The sequence below is a fragment of the Phragmites australis genome, chromosome 22 (genome assembly GCF_958298935.1).
Source record: "Phragmites australis chromosome 22, lpPhrAust1.1, whole genome shotgun sequence".
Classification (NCBI taxonomy): domain Eukaryota; kingdom Viridiplantae; phylum Streptophyta; class Magnoliopsida; order Poales; family Poaceae; genus Phragmites; species Phragmites australis.
In genome coordinates, this window is record NC_084942.1 from 1,691,972 (window position 1) to 1,713,911 (window position 21,940).

At 42.8% G+C, this 21,940-nt stretch overlaps 1 protein-coding gene across 1 annotated transcript; it reads right to left on the reverse strand.

The window, feature by feature from the left end:
- Window positions 1-8,544: 8,544 nt before the first annotated feature.
- On the reverse strand, window positions 8,545-15,851 carry LOC133905376 (uncharacterized). The gene is made up of 7 exons (XM_062347138.1): window positions 15,691-15,851; window positions 11,314-11,477; window positions 10,549-10,765; window positions 10,042-10,437; window positions 9,413-9,943; window positions 9,263-9,328; window positions 8,545-8,936 (listed from the first exon to the last, which is right to left on the reverse strand). Exons 1-5 carry the CDS (start codon window positions 15,706-15,708, stop codon window positions 9,788-9,790), a joined length of 951 nt encoding a protein of 316 aa, XP_062203122.1. The 5' UTR covers window positions 15,709-15,851; the 3' UTR covers window positions 8,545-8,936; window positions 9,263-9,328; window positions 9,413-9,787.
- Window positions 15,852-21,940: the final 6,089 nt, after the last annotated feature.

Genomic DNA, 21,940 nt, shown 5'->3' on the forward strand with positions numbered 1-21,940 from the left:
GATCTAGTTGGAGGTGCCCGCTCGTGGGTATAGCGAGCTGAGAAGCTGTCGTGTATCCAAACAAATTAATGATGGAGGAGTATGATATAAAAGATGGAAAGTCTCCCATCTATTAAGCTAGTCTTTTAAGTTGAGTTGACTCAGGAACTTGGTCGTGACTACGGTTGGGATTGTGCGTATAGCAGGCATATTGAGACCTAGGCTAGAGGTGTCGGCTCGTGGATATAGCGAAGCTGGTCTAGACTACTGCACACCCTAACACGGGTTTAGAGGGATGCCTAGCGTGGTTACCAGACCGGCGGTGGGTAGTAGCATGACAGTGCGATAGGAGGGTGGTGGACAGGGTTAGCTGCAGGCCGATAAAAATGGAGTGGTTAGTATGATGGAGAAAGTGATGGAGGACGCCTGTCATGCGACATCCAAAGAAAGAAAGAGAATCACGAGGTGGAAGACAAGCGGGAGGTAGAAGACGTTGCACGAGACGTCGAATTCTCGTCTGACGATCCAGAACGATCGACTGAAGACAACGTGCTTTCAGTCATCTGGCCATAAAGGTAAGGATGTGTAAAAAGCTCGGTGAACATAAATTGGCGTCTTAGGGTAACAAGAGTTTCTTGCTTGAAAGGACCGCAGGTCCAGCTTGCTGATGTCTTTTGAGCCATTTGGGTTATGGAAAAGAAAGCGTTTGGTTGGATCTGGCCTTGCCACAGCCACAGATGGGCTAAACATGTGCACTGGCAATTCGAGCTCAACATGCAGATTTGTAATCTTTTTCGAGGTTTCTAATTTTTAAAAGCAATCAAATCGTCATGAACTGAAGCAGTAAACAGATGAGGAGGGTGTGTTAGCAGACTTAGCGAACACGGATGCTGATCGATGAATCTTTCAAGGGTTCAGTCATAATTTTGACTGATACATGACATGCGTCGAAAATATTTGACAACACAAACTTGAAACTTCATGACTGCACAGTTGTTAACTATTTGCAGTTGGGAAGGGAAGTAGCATCAAGCTCAACGAGTAAAGTGGCTATGCAAAATGAGCAATGAAATTTGTTCAAGAACTGTAGCCAACTATGCTGGCCAATGCAACTGCATCAGAACAGTGGCTTCTGAAATTGTGGGATTAGAGTTCCTAGGGTCCCGTCGGAGCAGATTCTTGGGCCTCCTATTTGCTAGCGACGAGTGCAGTCCCGCCCGTCCGCCGGAGCTCCGAGCGTCATCGAGCGACGAGTGGTCGGTCGAGCTAGGACGAAGAGAAGAGTCTCTTTGTAATTATCCACGCTAATCTTATCCGCACAAATCTGATCCAACGGTCACGAGTGGTCGGTATTTCATTTGGGACTACCTAGTTAGCTGTCGACAGATTTTGTGAAATCTGTTAAGTTTTCAACCAACCAAAAGCTGTCATGTGGTACTGACAGATTTTTGGCAAACAAAAAAACGCCCAACACATATCTGTCGACAGATATTTGACAAATTGGGTCAAAAAACCAAACGTGTTAAAGAAAGCCTATCAATATAATCTTCATAAAAATAGCAGCCAAACATGACTTGTTCATACTGCACAAAAAACTACATAAACTGGATTTTGAAAAGGTATATGATAAGGTGCATTAGAGCTTCTTAGAGGAAGTTCTGAGAAAGAAAAATTTCTCAGATAAATGGATTGATTGAATCAAGCAAGCGGTGGAGGGTGGTAGAGTTGGTATTAATATCAATGGCTCCCCTGAAGAGTTATTTAGAACTTTCAAAGGCTGGAGACAAAGTGACCCCCTTTCTCCTTTGCTTTTCAACTTGGTGGCATATGCTCTTGATGCTATTCTCAATAATGCCAAAAAAGAGGGGCTGATAAAAGGTCTGATAACTAACTTAATCCCTGGGGGTATTACTCACCTTCAATAAGCAGATATCACTATTATTCTATTAGAGCTAGATGAGCATTTGGTTGTTTATACAAAATTTCTGCTTTATTGTTTTGAGAGTTTGTCTGGTCTAAAATTCAATTATGAGAAGAGTGAGGTGATGGTGGAGGGTGCTTCTGACCTGGAACAAATTAGAGTTGCTAACATGTTTAATTGTAAAGTGGGACTTTTTCCTATAAAGTACCTGAGAATTTCTATAAGTGATAATTGCTTGAGAGTTAAAGAGCTGATATTTGTAGGGCATAAGGTTCAAAAGAGGATGGGAACATGGCAGTGCATGTATCTCTCCTCTGGTGGTAAGACTGTCTTGATTGAATCCTGTCTGAGCTCTATCCCTATTTACACTATGGGGATGTATCTTCTTCCAGATGCGGTTCACAAAAAAATGGATTCCTCTAGATCAAATTTCTTTTGGCATGGCCAAGGGCAGAAAAAAAGGTATCATATGGTCAAGTGGGAGGTTTTAGCTAGTCTAAAAGAGTATGATGGACTGGATTTTACTGATACTAGAGTGAGGAATGTTTGCCTTCTATCCAAATGGATTGTGAATTTGGAAAGAGGTGATGGGGGTCCTGCTTGTGACCTTTTGAGGAAGAAATAGCTAGGAGATGGAGGTTTTTTTAGTTGTAATAAATCTGGAGGTTCTCAGTTCTGGAAAGGTTTGTGTGCTATTAAAAAATATACAGCCTTAGGTCTGGTCTATATTTTGGGGGATGGAAAGAAAATCAGATTTTGGCATGATGTTTGGTTGGACTCATGTCCTCTTAAGATCAGTTTTGAGAAACTTTTCAACATCTGCTTCCAACAAGATGCAACAGTTCGTCAGGTCCTTGGTCAGTATTCCACTAATCTCACTTTTAGACGATCATTTGGCCCCCATGAAGTAAAAGAATGGGAGGTATTACTGTCTGTCACTAGTAGTATTAACCTGTCTGATGAACATGATTCTGTCATTTGGGCCTTGAATAAAACTGGAAAATTCAGTACCTCCTTTTTGTATAAGCATATTACTTTCCCAGGAGTTAGAGATGAGAGGATGATGGAGATCTGGGATTGTTATCTGCCTCTAAAGATTAAGATCTTCTTGTGGTCCCTTCACAAAAATAGGATCTCCTCTGCTGATCAGTTAATTACCAAAGGGTGGAAGGGTGGTGATTGTTGCAAACTTTGCGGTGTTAAAGAGACTGTGGACCACATAATGTTCCAATGCCCTACTGCTCAGTTTGTTTGGTGTGTTTGCCGTGATGCCCTTCAGTGGCTTCATTTGCCAGATTCTCTTATGCTCTTTAGAGAGTTACTCCTTGATGCTAGAAGTTATAAAGCTAATTTGTGTTTCTTCTTGGATCTATTTGTTGGACCCTATGGCTAACTCGAAACGATTTTGTTTTCCAAAACAAGATTTGCATTTCCCCTCAGGCAATCATATACAGGGTGATTTCGTTCATGAGGAGGTGGAGGGTGCTGGCTAAGGCGGGCGCTCGGAACAATTTGGATGATATAGCGCAAAAAATTGAAGATGGAGGTGGACGATATCCAACAGCAACTTTTGTTAACTTGGATCCCTTCTGGGATTGGATAGTACTGTTCTAATAGCATAATGTCTGAGTTCCTTTTGTCTAAAAACTGAATGGTAGCCCTTGTCGCTTGCTGTTTTGAGTTGTTTCTTTGTGGAGATGTCTGTTAGAGTTGGTTTCGCACTCATTAGTTTGCTTTTCTGTTAGCAAGTTTAATGTTATAGACTATATTTTGCTTTCTATAAAGCAGGGCCAATGCCTTTGGTCTAAATTAGCGCAAATTAAAAATGGATCACCACATTTCGTTTCCCTATGAAATTTTGATGAAACAAAAGAGCCTCACCACAAATTAGTATAAACCTCACATGAACACATAGCACAAATGCAGGGAAACAAGTCATGCCATTTGACAATGGCTACAGCAACACATATGAGTGATTTTTTCTGCAATCAATTTTGGAGCATGCATAAAGTTGTTGACAGAAAAGTAAAATTACATAGTTCATCCAATAAAGAACTTGGAACTGCTCCCTTCAGTGCCATAAGCCAATCAGCTTCTATCACACGTCCAAGTTGAGTAAAAATCACCCTGTTGAGAAAATGAAACAAGGACGAAAAACCATGGTGTATATTGAAAATAAACAAAATCTACTCTAGTACATGAGTAGAAATGAACCCGTGCATAGAAGTCACAAACAACACTAGAATCAACGATGATGAAAAACCACAGTATATATTGAAAATAAACAAAATCTACTATAGTACATGAGTGGAAATGAACCCGTGCATAGAAGTAACAAACAACACTAGAATCAGCGATGTTGTGCTCGCTGAAAACTTGGTCATTAACAACCTGAATTCTAATGTTCACTAAATCATCTTGCGAAAATTCAGTATAAAGAAGAGCCTTAGGTCTCTAAAGTTCCACAAATTTCTAATAATTGACACTACCAAAAAAAATATATCACAGACAAAATATCTTAGCGATCAACATAAAATTCAGTAGACAGGAACTAAACTGCATACCAATTATTCTATTTTGGATATCAGGATATCCAATGCAAAAGTAGTCCTGTTGTACTGGAACCGAGGTTTTTCAACAAACTTATCCCATACATGCTGGAAAGAAGCAATCGAAGAAAAAGAAACACTATATGTATTTATTAGTCCAAATCTTTCACTTAACGCATCAAAAACCAAAAATGGGAGAAGGATACATGGAGATATGGAGAGAGATAAACAAAGGCATAGAGAGAGAAAGACACAAACATAGAGATAATTAAACAAAGAGCTTACAAAACAAAAATACAGATAGACTGAAGGTAGATATGAATACTCAGATGCACTGATAGACTGAAGGTAGAGAAACACAAACAGACAAAGAGATATAAATAGAGATAGAAAGAAACAGAAATAGAGATAATTAAACAAAGAGCTTAAAAAACAAAACACACACACAGATAAAACACACACATACACATAAATAGAGAGAAAGAGAGACAAATCTATTGATTACCTTAAAGCAGTGTTTTTCAACGGCACAAACCAAAGAACAAGAGACAGAGACATGACACATAAATAGAGATAGAGACCTATTGATAGAGAGAGATACCTATTCACAGAAACAAAATAAAAACATATATATAAACAAAGGAAACATATATAAATAGAGAGAGATATAATTAAACAAAGAGAGACAGACACACATATATACAGATGCACACAAACACATACACACAAAAACACAAGTATTTTGACAAAATGAGCTGACATTTCTATGTCTAGCTGTTTATCTGTCACAGAAATAGACAAAAACACACAAACACGTACACATACACATACACAAACAATAAACAAAAACCAAAAATAAAGAGAAGAAAATAAAGACACATATTCAAAACATAAATAAAGACACATACATAATTAAAAATAGATATACAAACAAAGAACAGTAGAATAGAGCTAAGAACACAATTAGAGAGAGAGAGAAACAGAGAAAGAAATATAATAGATAGAGAAATATAAAGAGAGAAAGTGAAATAGAGAGAGATAGAGATAGAGAGACATATATTAGTTGCAATAAATCATACAAATGCCTAAAAAAAGAACAGGAAACAGTGACTCATACAAATGCCTAAAAGAAAAGAACAAATGACTTGTTGGAAGCTGTCTGTCTATGGAGTAACTAGTATAGTGGAATAAATCAATATGAATTCATCCTGCAAAATGACTAAATCAGCACGGCAATGTATACATGCTGCCCACATAAACAAAATAACTGAATTCTGGTATTGGAAGGACTGAAAAACTCATCCTGTGTATAGTTCTCTATACCATTCAGAGGCACAGATATACTCATGCAGTTGAAACGGACAAATCCCATCGTACCAAAAAATGGCCAAAAAACTGCGAATAGCATCACCTTACACGATTAAAAAATGGACCTTTGTAACTCTGTGGGGACAAAATGGTGTATCATCACGGGGACAAAAAATAAAACTTGACCAATGTAATACGAGCATACAAAATGAAGCACTTGAAAAATCGTTCTGCAGCACATAAGTAGCAGAACTAATAAATAGCAGCTGTACTCATAAGTAGTGCAGGGTGCAAAAGGAAAATGATACAGACAGGCGAGCAGTAAGGACTTGAACTAAAAGAACATTGTGATGGTTATAGATACAGAGATTCAAGGAAACTGAACTATGTGGCGAAGCAACACTAAAATTTTGAATCAAAATCATCTAATCGACACCATCGCCGATCTGCGACTACGGCGGAAGCTGCAACAATCTCAAAAACAGAAGCATATGAACTCACCACACTGCAGCTGCAAAACTTCGATTCCTCTCCCGGTCTCGCTCCTCACAATCAAACCTTGGAACAAAAACACACCGAAGCAATCAGAATAAATCACATAGCAAAATCGAGTATATCGGCCAAAATCTACGCATAATCAACACAGATCAAAAGAGAGGAACCTTCAAACCCCAAATGGGAGGAAGAGAGCAGATGGAGATCGTCTCCGTGTCGTTCAATATAGAAACTAGAGAAGGCGAGCGGTGAGAGAGATGAGAGAAGCCGAGCAAAATGAGGAGTCACATTCAAAGCAGCACAGTCTCTCCATATTCCTCCTCACGGGTAGAGGGTTGCAGGCACAGGTTACAACCCGATAACGGAAAATTATCCATCAGCGAGTGCACAACTATCAAAGCAGATCAGAGAGCTCAAAATTTGTCGACAGATAAATAGCAAAAACCATTTCATTTACCGTCTGGGCTGGTCGTTATTTCGTTTCCCGCCCAGGCCAGGGTCGCTGCCTCGCCGGAGCGCCGCCTCCATCACTGGAGAACCTCCAGGAGATCCTACCGGTGAACGGCTTCGGCATGGTGAGACCCTCCCCGACCGCGATGGAGCCGCTGTACGACGTCGTAGGAGCCCCGGACGTGTTCTCGAGCAGTGAGAAAGTCGAGAAGCAAAGGTTTCAGAACCCTGACGCTGTGGACCGTGTCGCCATGTTCTTGTTCCCCAAGATGACGGAGCGCGCTTCGCGTCAGGCGGTGACCGGTGCGTGGCCCATGCATCTGCGACGTTGGCGCCGCTGGTGCAGAGGACGCGCTAAGAGGTGCTCGGCATGGGCGCGGACGCCAGCGCGCGAGGGGGGAGGGGAGATCAAGGCGGCGTACCGGCCCCTGGCGAGGGAGGGAGGTGCACCCGGACGCCGTGGCCTGCTGCGCCGGCGATGAGGACTTCATCCGCCTGCACGCCGCGTACGCCACACAGCGCTTCGGAGGGACCATGGCTGAGGCTCGCGCTCTCCGTGCCGTGGCTGCCCAAGAGGATGCTGCGGCGGGCGGCGAACGTGGGCGGTACGGGACGCCTTTCTTGTCCGTGTCACACATCCTACCAACGAATCCATACGTCCGCGTTCCGCCCGTTGGTGCCGCGGCTCGCCGGGGGTCAGCGCCTCTGGTTACTCTTACTGGAGGCCTCAGGGAGCTCCGGACATATGCCCGTGTACGGCGTCGGCACGGTGAGCTCCTCTCCGACCGCATTCCTCCACCTGATCCAAAGGGACCTGTTCCTGAACGCCGAGAACGAGAAGCAAGCGTTATGATTCCCAGATGCTGTTCACCGTATCACATGTGCGTGTTCCCCAAGAGGAAGGTGTACTTCAAGCCTTGCGGCGGCGCCGGCGATCCGGCGTGGCCTGCTGGCCGCCTGTCCTTCTCCCTGTTCCTACGAAGCTGTTCGTCTTTCTCCTTGTGTTTGACAGCACATGTTTTAGTGGCTGCACGGAGGAAGGCAACGGTGACGGCGAAGAAACACGCGAGCCGTGCGCCGTTTTTTTCCGGCGATGCGCTCGTTTCTTCGCCTGCAGTTCTGCTGCAAGAGTCTTGTCGGACCCTCTTTTGGGTCACCTCGTGTAACTTATACAAGTCCCTCAATCAGTAGTTGGTACGCACGAACTCCAACAGAAGTAGACATTACAGATATACATCGAATAATTACGATAATAAAGTACAACACAGAGTTCATTACAACAGAAATTCGTAGGCATAAATTAACAACCCTCAAAACACAGCGGAAACATTTAAAAGCGACCCATGCCCTATAGGCAACTTGAGTGCAGACGAAACCGGCTTCTCACTACCAGGAAGCAGTTTTTTCCTGACGGGTACACACCGTCAGGAATGCTATCAAAACCGTCAGGAATAACCCTCCAGGAATGAGATGTCAGGAAATGTAACCGGTTCCCGATGGCCGGACGACAGGAACCTTTTCCTGATGGAGTGGCCTAGATTCCTGACGGTGTGATCGTCGGGAAAGCTCCCTCTGTCGTCAGCTCTTCCGTCAATCCTAACAGGTCATTCACTGACAGGCGACCGTCAGGAGTAACCATCAGGAAGAATTCCTGGCGGATTTTTTTCCGTCAGGCAAACATTGGGATATCCTGACGTAGTTTTCACGACAGAAATGACAAAAATCCCGACGGTTACCTGCTGTCAGGGATGTTTTCAGGCCTAATCAGTAAGTACACACATTGATATATATATAGAACCACATTAGACAGATCACAACTACCAGACATTCAAAAGCACAAATTCGTGTCCAATAATCAAATTTCATCTAAACAAACTTGCCATGCTAGTTCATGACCAAATCAATGTTTTCCAGATTTTGCAAGTCTTCCATGACTTGCCTAACATACATCTATGTTTACCAAATTTTTCAAATCTGCCATAACTTGGCTAACACACACAACGTGCAAGAAATTAGCTAGTTCATGGCACAAATCAGTGGGTTCACTCAAAAGGTTAATTCAACCCTAGCAGCCATCCAACCATAGTTCTCCATCCATCGCATGACAAAATATGTGCATCCACAAAAAAATCTTCCAAATCTGCAGCAAGTGTTGACAAGGGCTAGTCCACCTCTTCAGAAATGTTGTTGTGGATATCTTCTGAAGCATGAGATGATCCATCTACAGCAGCACCCTGCTACATGTAACAAAAGAATAAAAAAATATTGCATGAGAGATCAGAATATATTTTCTTGCTATTGAAATGAACGCAAATTAAAATTTGACTACTATGTATACTATGTTCATGCCTTTCTAACATCCATACAAGATGTATAGTTATACTGCTATGTACCACAACTGATATGACTAGTTCTAGGATTCATTATTCCTGGTTAACACATTAGTCCACAATCTGCTTGAATCTGCTCCTTGCCTTAATTTTGATCAAGCAGTAACTTTCTTACAGCTATCAAGGCTACTATGCATGAAAGATGAAGATCATGTCAGATAAGTACTTACCGTCTCATCTGCTTGTTGCTCAGGAACATCATCTGGTATCTCCATCTCAAGCTTGCTATAAAGGACCTACATATATATAGTATGAAATCAAAAATCATCTTTGGGCCTTCCATCTTCAAGCCAAAAGATATAGAGAAGCACAAGAATTACCTCAATTAGATGATCAGAACGATTTACACGCCGAACCAGCACTGCATTGTCTTTCTTTAACACTTCATTGTCTTTTTCTAAGTTCCGATTGACCTCTATTGCCTCATCAAATCTTCTCTTGAGATTTTGGTAAGATATGGAGTTGGATGGCCTAATGTTACTTGCCCTTGCAGCATACACAATGTCAGCCTTCCTCAGAGCACCATCTGCTATTGCCATACGACCATGAGGCATGCCACCTAAGGTGTTATACATAACTTTTCCATCAAAAGGTCTTTGCTGCCAATCAGTTGGATACGCAGCTTGGAGGCCTTCATTGTAATCATCCTTTAAAATAATAGAAGTTAACATTCATGGCAAACAAGTTTATAAGTATTAAAAAAAATCGGTACTAAAACATACAACACGTTTTGTGGCACATCCGCTTGTGACTGGACCGCTATTCCCACTGCTATCACAATTTTTAAGACCAGCCTTCATGCAGCAATAAGTGTTTATGATAGTGCCTTTCTCAGGTCCATACTTGACTTTCTACACTGTGTGGCAAAAACTCATTAGATTATCTGTATGGAAAATCCTACGAGCAACAACAGCAATGAAGCACACTATAATAGCGGCGTAAAACTAACCAGATATTGTTGGGTCTCGCCAAGTGGCCTTGAACCACCCCTGTTTTGAGCTACATCTTCTGATTTATAGCGTGAATCTTGCCCCAGCTTCCGTTTCTTTCTGTACCCAGCAGAGCACCAATATTGACATAGTGACCCCCAGGACTCATCTGTGATCCAATCAAGTTTGCACTTCAAGTATTGTTCGAAAGTAAGTTCTTTTTTCCGCGCTAGTGGATCCTTGATAGGCCGACTCAATATTTTTCTAAAGAAATATTTCACTGCATCCACACGAGCTTGGTACATCATGTTCCTACATTGGTTGGCTGCGTATTTTTCAAAGATATGATCCGCCTCTTCTTCAAGTTGTTCACGTTCAGCCTCATCTTCAAGATGTTCACCCACTGAATAGATACTCTATAGACAAATAACAAACATCACATATTACTGATGTACACATGTACAACAAAGTAGTATGGTTTTTATAAGCTAACAATGAACATGAATACAAATCATCCCCTCACTTACCCAGAACTCCTCCTTCACGCGATCTACATCAGTTGTCCCATCGTCTTCCCTCTCCATCATATAATAATCCCGCCAATAAAATGCATGGCGTTCAACTTCCACTCCAGCACTATTTTTCTCCACAATGATAGGTGGGTATTCATGTTTCAGAATTGCGCCAAGCATTGGTCCTTTTTTCATCTTATCATCCAGTGAGTAATTCACATACACAAATTGTCTACAATTTATACAATAGTAAGCACAAATGAAATTGTAGAATAGAAATCATGTTGATAATTGATAATTGAGAACTGAACTAGTTAAAGGTATCAGTGAATTAAGCTCTGCCAAAAAATTGGAGGAAGTAAAAAAATATGCACAGGTACTAGTTAAAGGTATCAGTGAACTAGTTAAAGGGAGTGGCGACACTGTCACGGGCATTGGCAAGTACCTTAAAGAGAAGAACCCCAATGCACAGGTACTAACATAGACCAGGCAGAAAATCTGCATTATAGAAGTTCATGTGGTGTTTCTGAAACATGTATTCGGTTTTCATGGCATGTGTGTATGCAGATCTATGGTGTTGAGCCTGCTAAAGCAAATGTGCTGAATGGTGGCAAGCCAGGTAAGCAATGATATTCGTTACAAGACTTACTTTTTCACTTTATACATGCATGAAAGGATTTTTAGCTCTTTATAATCTCTAAAGGATTCTACAGAAAATTGGAAATGTATCAATTTAACAGTACGTATAAATGAAATTGAAAGGGTTTAAATTGAACTCACTTATCACCAAGAGGTAAGATGGCAATTTGACCATTGCGGGGCCTTTTCAGTTTGGTGCGCCCCCTCACGGTCTTTTCTGTAGATGGATCACTCACATTGTCATTAGTTGAACTCCTCACCAAAGATTGTTTGTCAACCCGGTGGTTAAAGCCCCTCGCCATCACCTGCAACATTACACATTAACTCAGATTTAGAGTCTTATTTTTAAAACTTTAAAATGCATAAGAAGTCAAATATGTTCAGACCAATGCAGGAAGCATAAGAAACACAGGAAGAAACATTGGACGCAATAATATTACAATTCATGTGTTCAGCCATGACACTACACTTGAAGCAACAAAGTTTGCCAAATACATCAAAAGTAACACAACACATATGGCAATACAAAAATCATTTTCAGAAATCTTCCTCCTCATAGCAATTCAGAATGTGCTCATCTTCATTATCACTATATTCTTCATCACTGAATTCTTCTTGATCATCAGGGCCATTGTTGTGCTTTTCTAGCACCTCCAACTCTTTTGGGTCAGAAATCTCATCAGAAGCAAGGGGAGTATTTATTTCTAAATTGATTCCTATGTCAATAACAAATGAACCATCCAGCCCATCCTCTTGAAAAAAATGCCATTTCATCTGTTGGCCCTTCATTTAGATTAGAAGAACCATTGTTGTCAATTGGAGGCAAACGATCTCGAGGTGCTACATGATATACCACCCACCAATCCATCAAATCTGATCTGGTTGTACAAGCATAAGGGAGATAATAGACTTGAGTAACTTGACTTGCCATGACAAACGGTTCAAAATTTGAAAGTCTTGAGCTATGCTTGACCTCTACCAAACCCAGATTTTCAGTACGCCTAATACCGCTAGAAGTAGGATCGAACCAATGACAATCAAATAAAACTAGCTCAAGTTGCATGCTGCCCTCCCATGATATTTTGATGATGTCCTCAATAACACCAAAATACTCCATAGCGTTGCCATCCTCATCAAAACTAGTAACACAAACACCACTATTAGTTGTGGCTAATCCTATTTTGTTCCTCTCATACTACTCTGAGCGAAATCTATATCCATTAATATCATAGCAGCCAAAGGAGGACACTCTTCTACGAAACCCATAGGACATTTGACGCAAAGCATTGTGAACACTTGATCTGATTGAACACTGCAAATAATTGCATTATATGTATTAGTGTTTGCTGATTTAAGTATGAAACAAATAGCTAATTACATGTGAGCAGGGACATTACTAGTTTCTTGAACCAGTCAAATAAGTTAGGGCCACGTTGACTGTTCCATTGTTCTTGCTCAAATTCACTACATGGACATATTCATCATTATTATACTTGGATTCTAGACAAATGCATTAGGATAAATGCAGTAAATTAAATACATACTTTAAGAAGTCATCCATCTCTAGAATGTTAGTCATTATATATATGAATGCTGCCTTCCACTGTGGTGTTGTCAGGTCACGGTGGCCTTGTGAGCTTATGCATCTACCAGCATGCTGGAACAATTCAAGGTCACAACTTCTTTGAAATGTTGAGGCACCATCATCATATCTAGGAGTAAGATTTCTAATGGAGTGCACTTGAGATTTAAAATACAGAGAAAGGAAATTTGTTGCCTCCTCAACAAGGTAAGCTTCAACAATGGAGCCCTCAACTCGAGCTTTGTTACGTACTTTCTTTCTAAGTCGCTAGATAAGCCTACATAGGAACACAATTTAATTAATTCTAACACTAGTGTAGTAAATATATAGACAATAAAGTTACTTTGTTTTACCTCTCAAATGGATACATCCAGCGAAATTGGACAGGACCTCCTAATCGAGCTTCACAAGCAAGATGCATCACTAGATGTTGCATAGGATTAAAGAATCCATGGGGGAATATCTTCTCTAGTTTGCAAATTAGGACGACAATATTCTGTTCCAATGCTATTATTGATTCTTTGCTGATTTGCTTAGAACACAACTGTCTATAAAAATAGCTAAGCTCAGCCAAACAAATCCAAATATTTTCCGGAACGAATCCCCGAAATGCAACTGGAAGTACACGCTCCATGAAGATATGGAAGTCATGACTTTTTAAACTAAATATCTTCTTCTGTAGCAGATTGACCCCACGCCTAATGTTGGCTGCATAACCATCTGGAAATTTTAGCTCTTGGAACCAATTTAGAATTATGATCTTGTCATTCTTATCAATGCAGTAGGGTGCCCTTGGCTTATGCCACCTGCCATTTCCCTTTAACTCCAAATGCAGTGAAGGACGATTGCAAATCGCTGCTAAGTCTTGTCTAGCCTTTACATTATCTTTAGTCTTGTTTGCAATATCAAAACATGTGTTCCAAATAGCTTCAGCCACATTTTTCTCATTGTGCATGACATCAATGTTGTGTGGAAGTTTTAATTTATTGAAGTAAGGAAGCTGCCAAAAGCAATTTATATGTGTCCAGTTGTGTTGTTTGCCAAAATTCTGGGTATCATGTACATGTCCATTCATTTGGGCTTCAATCTCCTCTCCATTCAAGCGCCTAGGTGGTTCATCCAGCACCACTGTATCCTTGCGAAATGCATTTGCTTGGGTTCGGAATTCATGGTCCCTAGGAAGAAATCTTCTATGGCAATCAAACTAGCAAGGCTTAACACCATTAGATAGACGGAAGGCATGGGAATCACATAAGCACACAGGACAAGCCAAAAGCCCATGGGTGCTCCATCCAACAAACATGCCATAGGCAGGAAAATCATGGATAGACCAAATGTATGCTGCCCTCATCCTAAAGTTTTGCTTTAGTGAAGAATCCCATGTTTCTACCCTCTCCCATAGCTTGAGCAATTCATCTACTAAAGGTTGCATCAAGATACTTAATTTTTTTCCAGGATGTTCAGGACCCGGAATAACAAGGGAAAGAAAGATATACTCTGGCCTCATGCAAATGCCCGGAGGAAGATTATAAGGAACAACAAATACTGGCCAACATGAGTAAGGTGCAGCACCCAAGCTATATGGTGTGAAACCATCAGTTGCTATACCAAGTCTAACATTCCTTGCCTCTTGTGCAAAGTTTGGGAAATCTGCATCAAATTGTTGCCATGCCTCTCCATTACATGGATGCACCATTTTACTAGAGTTGGAGAGAAGAGTTTGTTTGTGTGAACGTATTAGTGTTGATGTCTCCTCATGTGCATATAATCTTTGCAACCTATCTTTTATGGGCAGGTAGCGCAACACTTTACGAGGGATCTTGTTCAAACCATCCTCGTAGCGAGGGGTACCACAAATGTCACATTTCTCTTTGTCAATATTACTTTTGTAATACAACATGCAATTATTATAACACACGTCAATTTTATGATATGGCATACCAAGGCCTTCCAACATTTTCTTCGAATGGTAGAAGTCCTTAGGCAATTTACACTGAAGTGGGAGGAGTTCATGCATGAGTTCAATAAAGTCATCATAGCAGGCCACTGAGAGGTTGTATTGTGACTTTATGGCTAAAAGATGAGCTACAGCAGACAAACTTGAATGCAATATTTTCTCATGTACTAACTCATCCACACTAGCAACCATCCTATAAAAAGCTTGAGCCGAGGCTGTTGGTGTCTCATCTACTGCTGGTGGATGGTCTCCAACTAAATCAGCTAACATATTGTCCATCCGATCTGTCTCACCAAATCCCTCAAGCTCTAATTGAGGTCCGACATCATTACGATGGTTGAGACGCCTCTCACCATGTGCTGAAGTTTGGTAATTTTTCTTGAACCCAAATTGACACAAGTGCAATTCTATCTTGGGCCTTTTGTGTTTGAAATAATTTCGACACATGGAACAAGGACACTTAATCGTATCAGCCACAACTAAACTTTGCACGGAGAAGGAATGATCTAAGAACTTATTTGTTTTGTCAACCCATTCATTTGATGGTCTACCACGTTTCCAACCACTATACATCCAACCACGGTCTGCCATTGATGATTTGTATCTGGATTTCATATAAAAACATATGTGAATTTCTAACCAAGATTTTCACCAATTCAGTTTTAAAACACAGAAAAAAAATTGTTATGGATGAAAATATACAAACAATCAAACAAACAAGCAGCAAATTACTATCAAATTAGATGCTACCAACATGCAGTTACATGCATCAGTAAAACCCAATAACTAAGTCAATTTATCAAGTTGAGGCATTTCGATTTGGACCCTCCGCTGTTCAAGATTGGCTTAGTACATGACAAAGCTGTTTTGCAATCAAAGAAATTGCACAATGATAAGCAGCAGAAAGCCCATGATTCCAGCTATTTGTATCATTTTCTGCTAGAAAGAACAAAAAGGATGGGGGCAGACAGGAGCTTACCTCTAGGGGGTGCCACATAGGGAGCTTGCGACAATGTCAGATGGGAGCACCAGATGGCAATGGGAGAGGAGGGTTGTGGACGACGTAGTAGCAGCAAGGTAGGTGGAGGACGGCCGACGACAACCAAAATCAAGAGAATATTGTCTTCCGAATTACCAATAACTGTGAAACAAGCAAAGCGGCCTTTGAAATCCAAGGTGAATGACAGTCAACCAAGAAGGAGCATGGAAGTAAATCAGAGCTTCTACCAAGGGCATCCTTTGGCTTTCCACTTTGGCTTGAGGTAAGAATTATTGTACTATCTTCCTTTGAGATTTGTGAGAATCCAGCAGCCACCTCACTAGACCTGCAGTGGCCACTTCACCCAAATAAATCTGCTCTTGTTGATTTTTGTGGGTGTATGGTGGGGGAGGCTGGAGGAATAAGTGGGGGGGGGGGGTGCAAGATTGAGGGGATGGATGAAGTTGCAGACCAGGAGCCATGGAGATGGAGTGCACGCCTGATAGAGGGAGGGAGGGTTCTGGGGGAGAGGATGATATGGATGGGGAAAGGAAAGGGATGGGGATTGTTTGCTATTTTCTTCAGCACACGTATTTGCTTTTCAGCTGGCCCACATGTCTGCCTAAGTGCTCACGCCAATAGCTGCCGCGCACTGCATTTTCGCTCGCGCCAAGTGCCTTGTGCCGTTCCCACGCGCACTGTAGTGAACTTTCGCTTTGCGCCCCAAATTACACTCAGTACGAACAGAGCTCTCCTGATGGTGGTGACCTCCCGCCATGAGCAGGCAACTTGTTCCTGACAGTGGTGACCTCCTGCCACGAGCAGTCAACTTGTTCCTGACGGTTGCACCACAACGTCAGGCAACGATAATATTTTCTTGTCGGAGGTTGTGGAGCCGTCAGGAGCGATAAATCTCGTCAGGAAAAAAATGTTTTCTGGTAGTGTCTCTAATCTTCATCTTCTCTTTCGACGAAGTCGGCCTCTGGATCATCTGGATCCATAATTAGCAAGTATGAGTACATAAGGTACTCAGCAAGTCCTACCTCAAGGGGGGAAAATTAGATGCTTAAAGGTAGATCAAGGGTAAGACTATAGAGTCTTTTAGGTTTTGTGGAAAGCTAGTTTTGTTGATGCAAGGTTCATTTAGCAAAGACTAACTTCAATAAAAACATTTCCTAAGAGAAATACATAAGTTGAGTTTATGGGGGTTGACGGCCCTGGGGGAGATACATCCGTCCCGCCAGTTCCCACAAGTCTTTTGCCAGCGGACATACAGTCAGGAGGCTTAGGGCACAAAGCTAAAATCCTTCTTTTTGAAAACACGGGCACACAGCTCACTCACACACCAAGGAGATACTCACGCCGAAAAGCTAATCATTGTGACCAAACCATAGCATGTCCTTGACCGAGGACACGGCTATCCGGATAGGTTTAACACTCTGCAGATGTTGTACACTTTACCCACAAGATATGTACAGGCTCCCACCTTAACAACTGGTGAAGCTGTCATAACGAGACGCAACGACCTCACAACGAAGCCACAATATCCACCTATGGGGCACTAAGATACCAGGGGCCTTAGAAGATTCACGGGAAGGACCACTTAGCAATCCCAAGGCTTTGACATAGCCTCAACAATATCACCAGCCGGACCTTGGGCTACACACTACCCAAGTCTTCTCCTGATCCCCATTGCCACTACTGGCCTCCGGGTGGGTACCGCACTAAATCAGAGGGGTTAGGTCAAGTTCTGCCCATACAGGCCATGTGGTTGTACGAGTGGATACTAGGTGAGATGTCACAGCGAACCGGTCCTTATATGACCGAGGCAAGAGTCTCCCAACAAGAACACCATAAAGGTGAACCTTGCTCCAAGGTAGTTCCCACCTTTGTGGGGCACCTTACTCACCCTCGTCAACACTACTCTAGAGTTTTCCCAAGAACACAAGTCTTACACGCACACACACCAAGCACACATCACTTCACATTGTAAAGCATGATTATCATATGTAAATAATCTAGTTCTTTCTTTTGAGCAAAGCAATCCTAAGCATACTAGTAAACAAGCATTCATCCAAACAATCATTATAGTTGATGTTGGGATCCTTCTATGGTTTCAACGGAATAAAGGTAACAATGACAATGCATGAGATAAACAAGCTGGGTCATAACCATTCTAGCATTTCTTAAAAATCACAACTATTAATCTAATCATGCATACTCCTATTATTTGAAACAGCGACTCTACGGGTTGTATTTAAAATATATGATCAACATGATCAATGGTTGTAGGACTTGCCTTCGTTGAAGTTCTCGTCTGCTCCTTCTTCAAACTCCGGGTCCTCGGGGTCTTCCTCGAATGCTCCTTCTTCTAATAATCGCAACAACAACAAAGGCATAATCAATCACACAATTAAAACAATGACCAAACAATTTACAAAAATTATGAAATTGACATGATTGGGTAGATCTCGAATTTAGATGAATATCGGTGGAAGAATCGATGAAAACGGAGTTAGGACGGAGGAGAAACGGGCTTTGGAAATTTTGCCGGGAGAGAAATTCAGAAAAAGAAAAGAGGAGAATATTCCTGGAATATTCTGCTGAGTCGGCTCGGGATTGGACTCGGCTCGGGCTCGTGGCTCACGGCTCGGCTCTGGGATCACGGCTCAGGCTCTCGGCTCGGTTTCTCGGCTCGGCTCAGCGGCTCGGTTTCTCGGCTCGGCTCAGACTCGACTCTGGAGGATATAAAAGAGAGAGAGAGAGAGAGAGAGAGAGAGAGAGAGAGAGAGAGAGAGAGAGAAGAGGGGGCCGGCCGGCTCGGCTGCGGAGAGCACGAGCTGGCGAGAGAGAGGGAGGGGTGACGGGCGGCGACGGTGGCGCTGCGGCGGCGCACCAACGGCGGAGGGCGGCGGTGGAGCGCCGGTCGGACAGCGGCGGCGGCCGGAGGGACGGCTTCGGCTGGCACGGAGAAGCGGCAACGGCGCACCGACGGCAGAGCGGCGGCGGCGGTCGGCGACGGAGAGCGGCGGCCCAGGTATGTCTACGGGGAAGGGAAAGGAGGGAGAGGGAGAGAGAGAGAGAGAAAGGGGGCCGGGGGGATGCTCACCGGCGGCGACGCGCTCGGAGTGAGGTGGCGAGGTGCGGAGGGGCTCGGGGAGAGAGAGAGAGAGTGTGTGAGGTGGGGGAGCATTGTTCAGCGCCTTATATAGCTCGGCGACCGGGCAGCGTGGGACGCGAGGCGATGGCGCGGGGCGCAAGGCGGCGCGGGGCGCGAGGACTGCCGGCGCGGCGTGCGGCGACGGGACGGCACGGCGCGGCAGGCGGCGGTGGCAGACGGGTCACAGGGAGGGGATGGAGGAGAGAGGAAGAGAGAGGAAGGAGAGAGAGAGAATAAATTTAGGGATTTGACAAGTCTAGCCGTTCCTGCTTCTGCGGCCGCCTTCCTCTGCCACGGAGCTGCACCGATGAGTGATATTTTTTCTTCTACTTGCCGCCCGTGGATTGGAGCAGATGCCAAAGAAAATGAGATGAGTGGAGTGGGCGTCGATGTGAGTTGGAGCTACATATGAACTGCAGATATGCGAGTAAAGCGTATATGATTTTTCCATTCCTTTACTTCTAACTGCTGACACATATTACTGTCAGAATTATTCTTGCTCAGGCAACTATGAAGTGCATGAACTGTTCAATGTGGAACAACCTTGCAGGCATAACATGTTCGCCACGGTATCTGTATCCCTCTGATTAGCAACAATAGCCTGTAGGAACCGTGAGTTCGTCGTACATCTAGAGTGTACATAAACACTGTTACAAGGATGAATACATCTGCTGGCATGTGCACCTGCGAAGTTAACTACATCCCAATTTCCTACAGTTTAGGAGCTCACATTGCAATTCTAGAGCATGCAAAAAAAAGAACTTCCGTGCTTGTCTTCGTGATACCATCACCATGATTCCATCAGAACAACTCAGGGCACCGGCGAAAGATATACAGGCACGGAGCGAGCGTCGAATCTACCATCTCCCAGAGTACAGGAGCTGAAACAGAAGAGGCGACTTGTTCATCAGGCCGGGCTCAGTTGTTCCTTTTCTTGGCCTCACCGTACAGAACAAAAACGGGTTCCTGAATATCAGCATGGAAACAACAGCAGCAACAGCGCCTTTTGCATTTCCAAGAACCTGAAACGAGGAAGCACATCAACATATTTGCATTACTAGTAATGTAGGCGCTCAGCGTTCCTGTTCGTCTGAAGCAACAACAGGAGTAGGATGACTGAATCACCTGAAGCGTCAGTTGGCTGGTGTGTTTGGTGACCAGGAAGTTGATCAGGCTCACAAAGTAGGCCAGAGAGGAGTTGCAGAGCAGTATCTAGATGAAACTGGGATCCTCTCGTGCGAGCGCAGCTGCCATCGCGCTTCATGATCAATGTTGCTGGAACAGGTTTCTTTTACCACTAAATAAAATTTACCGGAGGTCACCAGTAAATATGATTTATCGGATATATTAGATTTATCTAATCAAATTTTAAAAAATTGAGTAGAAAATAATCAAATTTAAACTTTAATATAAAACAAACAAACACCATAGGAACATAACATATCAGTTAGCCCATAGGAACATAACATATCAGTTAACCTAGTTGTAATCAAATGCAAGGTCTCGAGTTCGAAATTCTTCCCTAATATTTTCTATCGTTTAACTGTGGTAGCCACATGTCAGAATGCAAATCATAAAATAAATACCTGCCTAGCAGGATTCGAACAGCAGACCAAGCCTATGGGGAAAAGATAATTTGCCATTGCACCACAAGGATATTTCTTCTTCTTTACCTGCTTGGTACTTTTATATTTTTCTAAATTCAAATTTAATCAAAATATTTTGACTGGTTTAATATTTTATCGGAACCCACAGGTAATGCCAATAAATCGGGTTTACCGATTTTTCAAACCAAAAGTTTTTTCCATGGCTGGAACCAGCAGGATGACAGCCACCGGAGCCATGTAACGGAGGAGGTCCATGGAGTTAACCTTCTCCCTGCAAGTGAAAAGGATAACGATACAATTACTGATACAAACAATTACTGATTATCAGCGTTTTCCGTATGTAAAATACTATACAAAGAATGAGGACAGGAACATTGACTGATATACAAAACCTGCATGATAAGTATACTCTGCCAGGATTCAGATGTCAAAATGAAGGTAGCACGTTCAGTAGACATACTGATGATAACCAAACAAAAGAATCAGGACTGCAGATCCCATAGCGTTTCGACCACTCAATGCTCTCACTCACCTTCTCATCAAACAGACAATAGAATACCACTAAGAGGCCATACCAGCAAGTCCAGATATGTAAGCATGAAAGTATAAAACATCATCACTTGGATGTTTTTACATCATCTGCAGCATATAATTTAAATGTCACAGCAAAAAAAGGATCAGGTAGAGCAACCACTTTTTTTCTTCTAGAATACGCAGTAGAGCTGCATATCTTTGTATTAAGAAGAAGGAAGTCCGAGATTACACGATGACCATAGTAGGTCTTGCCCTTTAGAAGGGAGAAAACGACGTAGGAAAATACACACTAGAGAACAACAGGAAATTACACGGTAAGGAACAACTGAAAGGAAAAGGAACAAGAGAAGAGTGAAGGAGCAAGAGGTCAGGCTATTGAGCCGATCAACCGCAACCTCTCTCTGAGTATGGATAAGTGTTTTGCTCCGGCACCGCACCATCGTTCAGCATCATCCCAGATCAAAGCAACCAAGGAGTATGAGGAGATATGACGGTTCTTGAAGATCACATCGTTACGCGAAAGCCAAATCCTCCAACAGACCAGAAGGGTTAGGGAGTCCAATCCTTTCCTCAAGTCCGGAGCTACCCGATCTCGAGTATCACACCACCAATCAAGGATTGGAGTATCTACAAGAGGAGTATGGACTCCTAGCACCCGCCACCAAATTTCCCGAGCCAGGTATCAGTGCAAAAGCAGATGATTAGTGGTTTCCGGCAATTGCAAGCAATGGGCACACTCGTCGTTGGCTTGTAGACCATGCCTTCGTCTACGAGCTGCACTCCAAAGTTTACCATGAAGTGCTAACCAACCGAAAAATTTGACCTTCACTGGTGCCCAAGACCCCCAAAGCATCTTGGCGCCCCTAAAACGGATGCATCCCTGGAACATAAGGTGATACACCAAGCTTGCGGAATATTGTCCGGAGGATTACCATCTCCAAACAGGCCT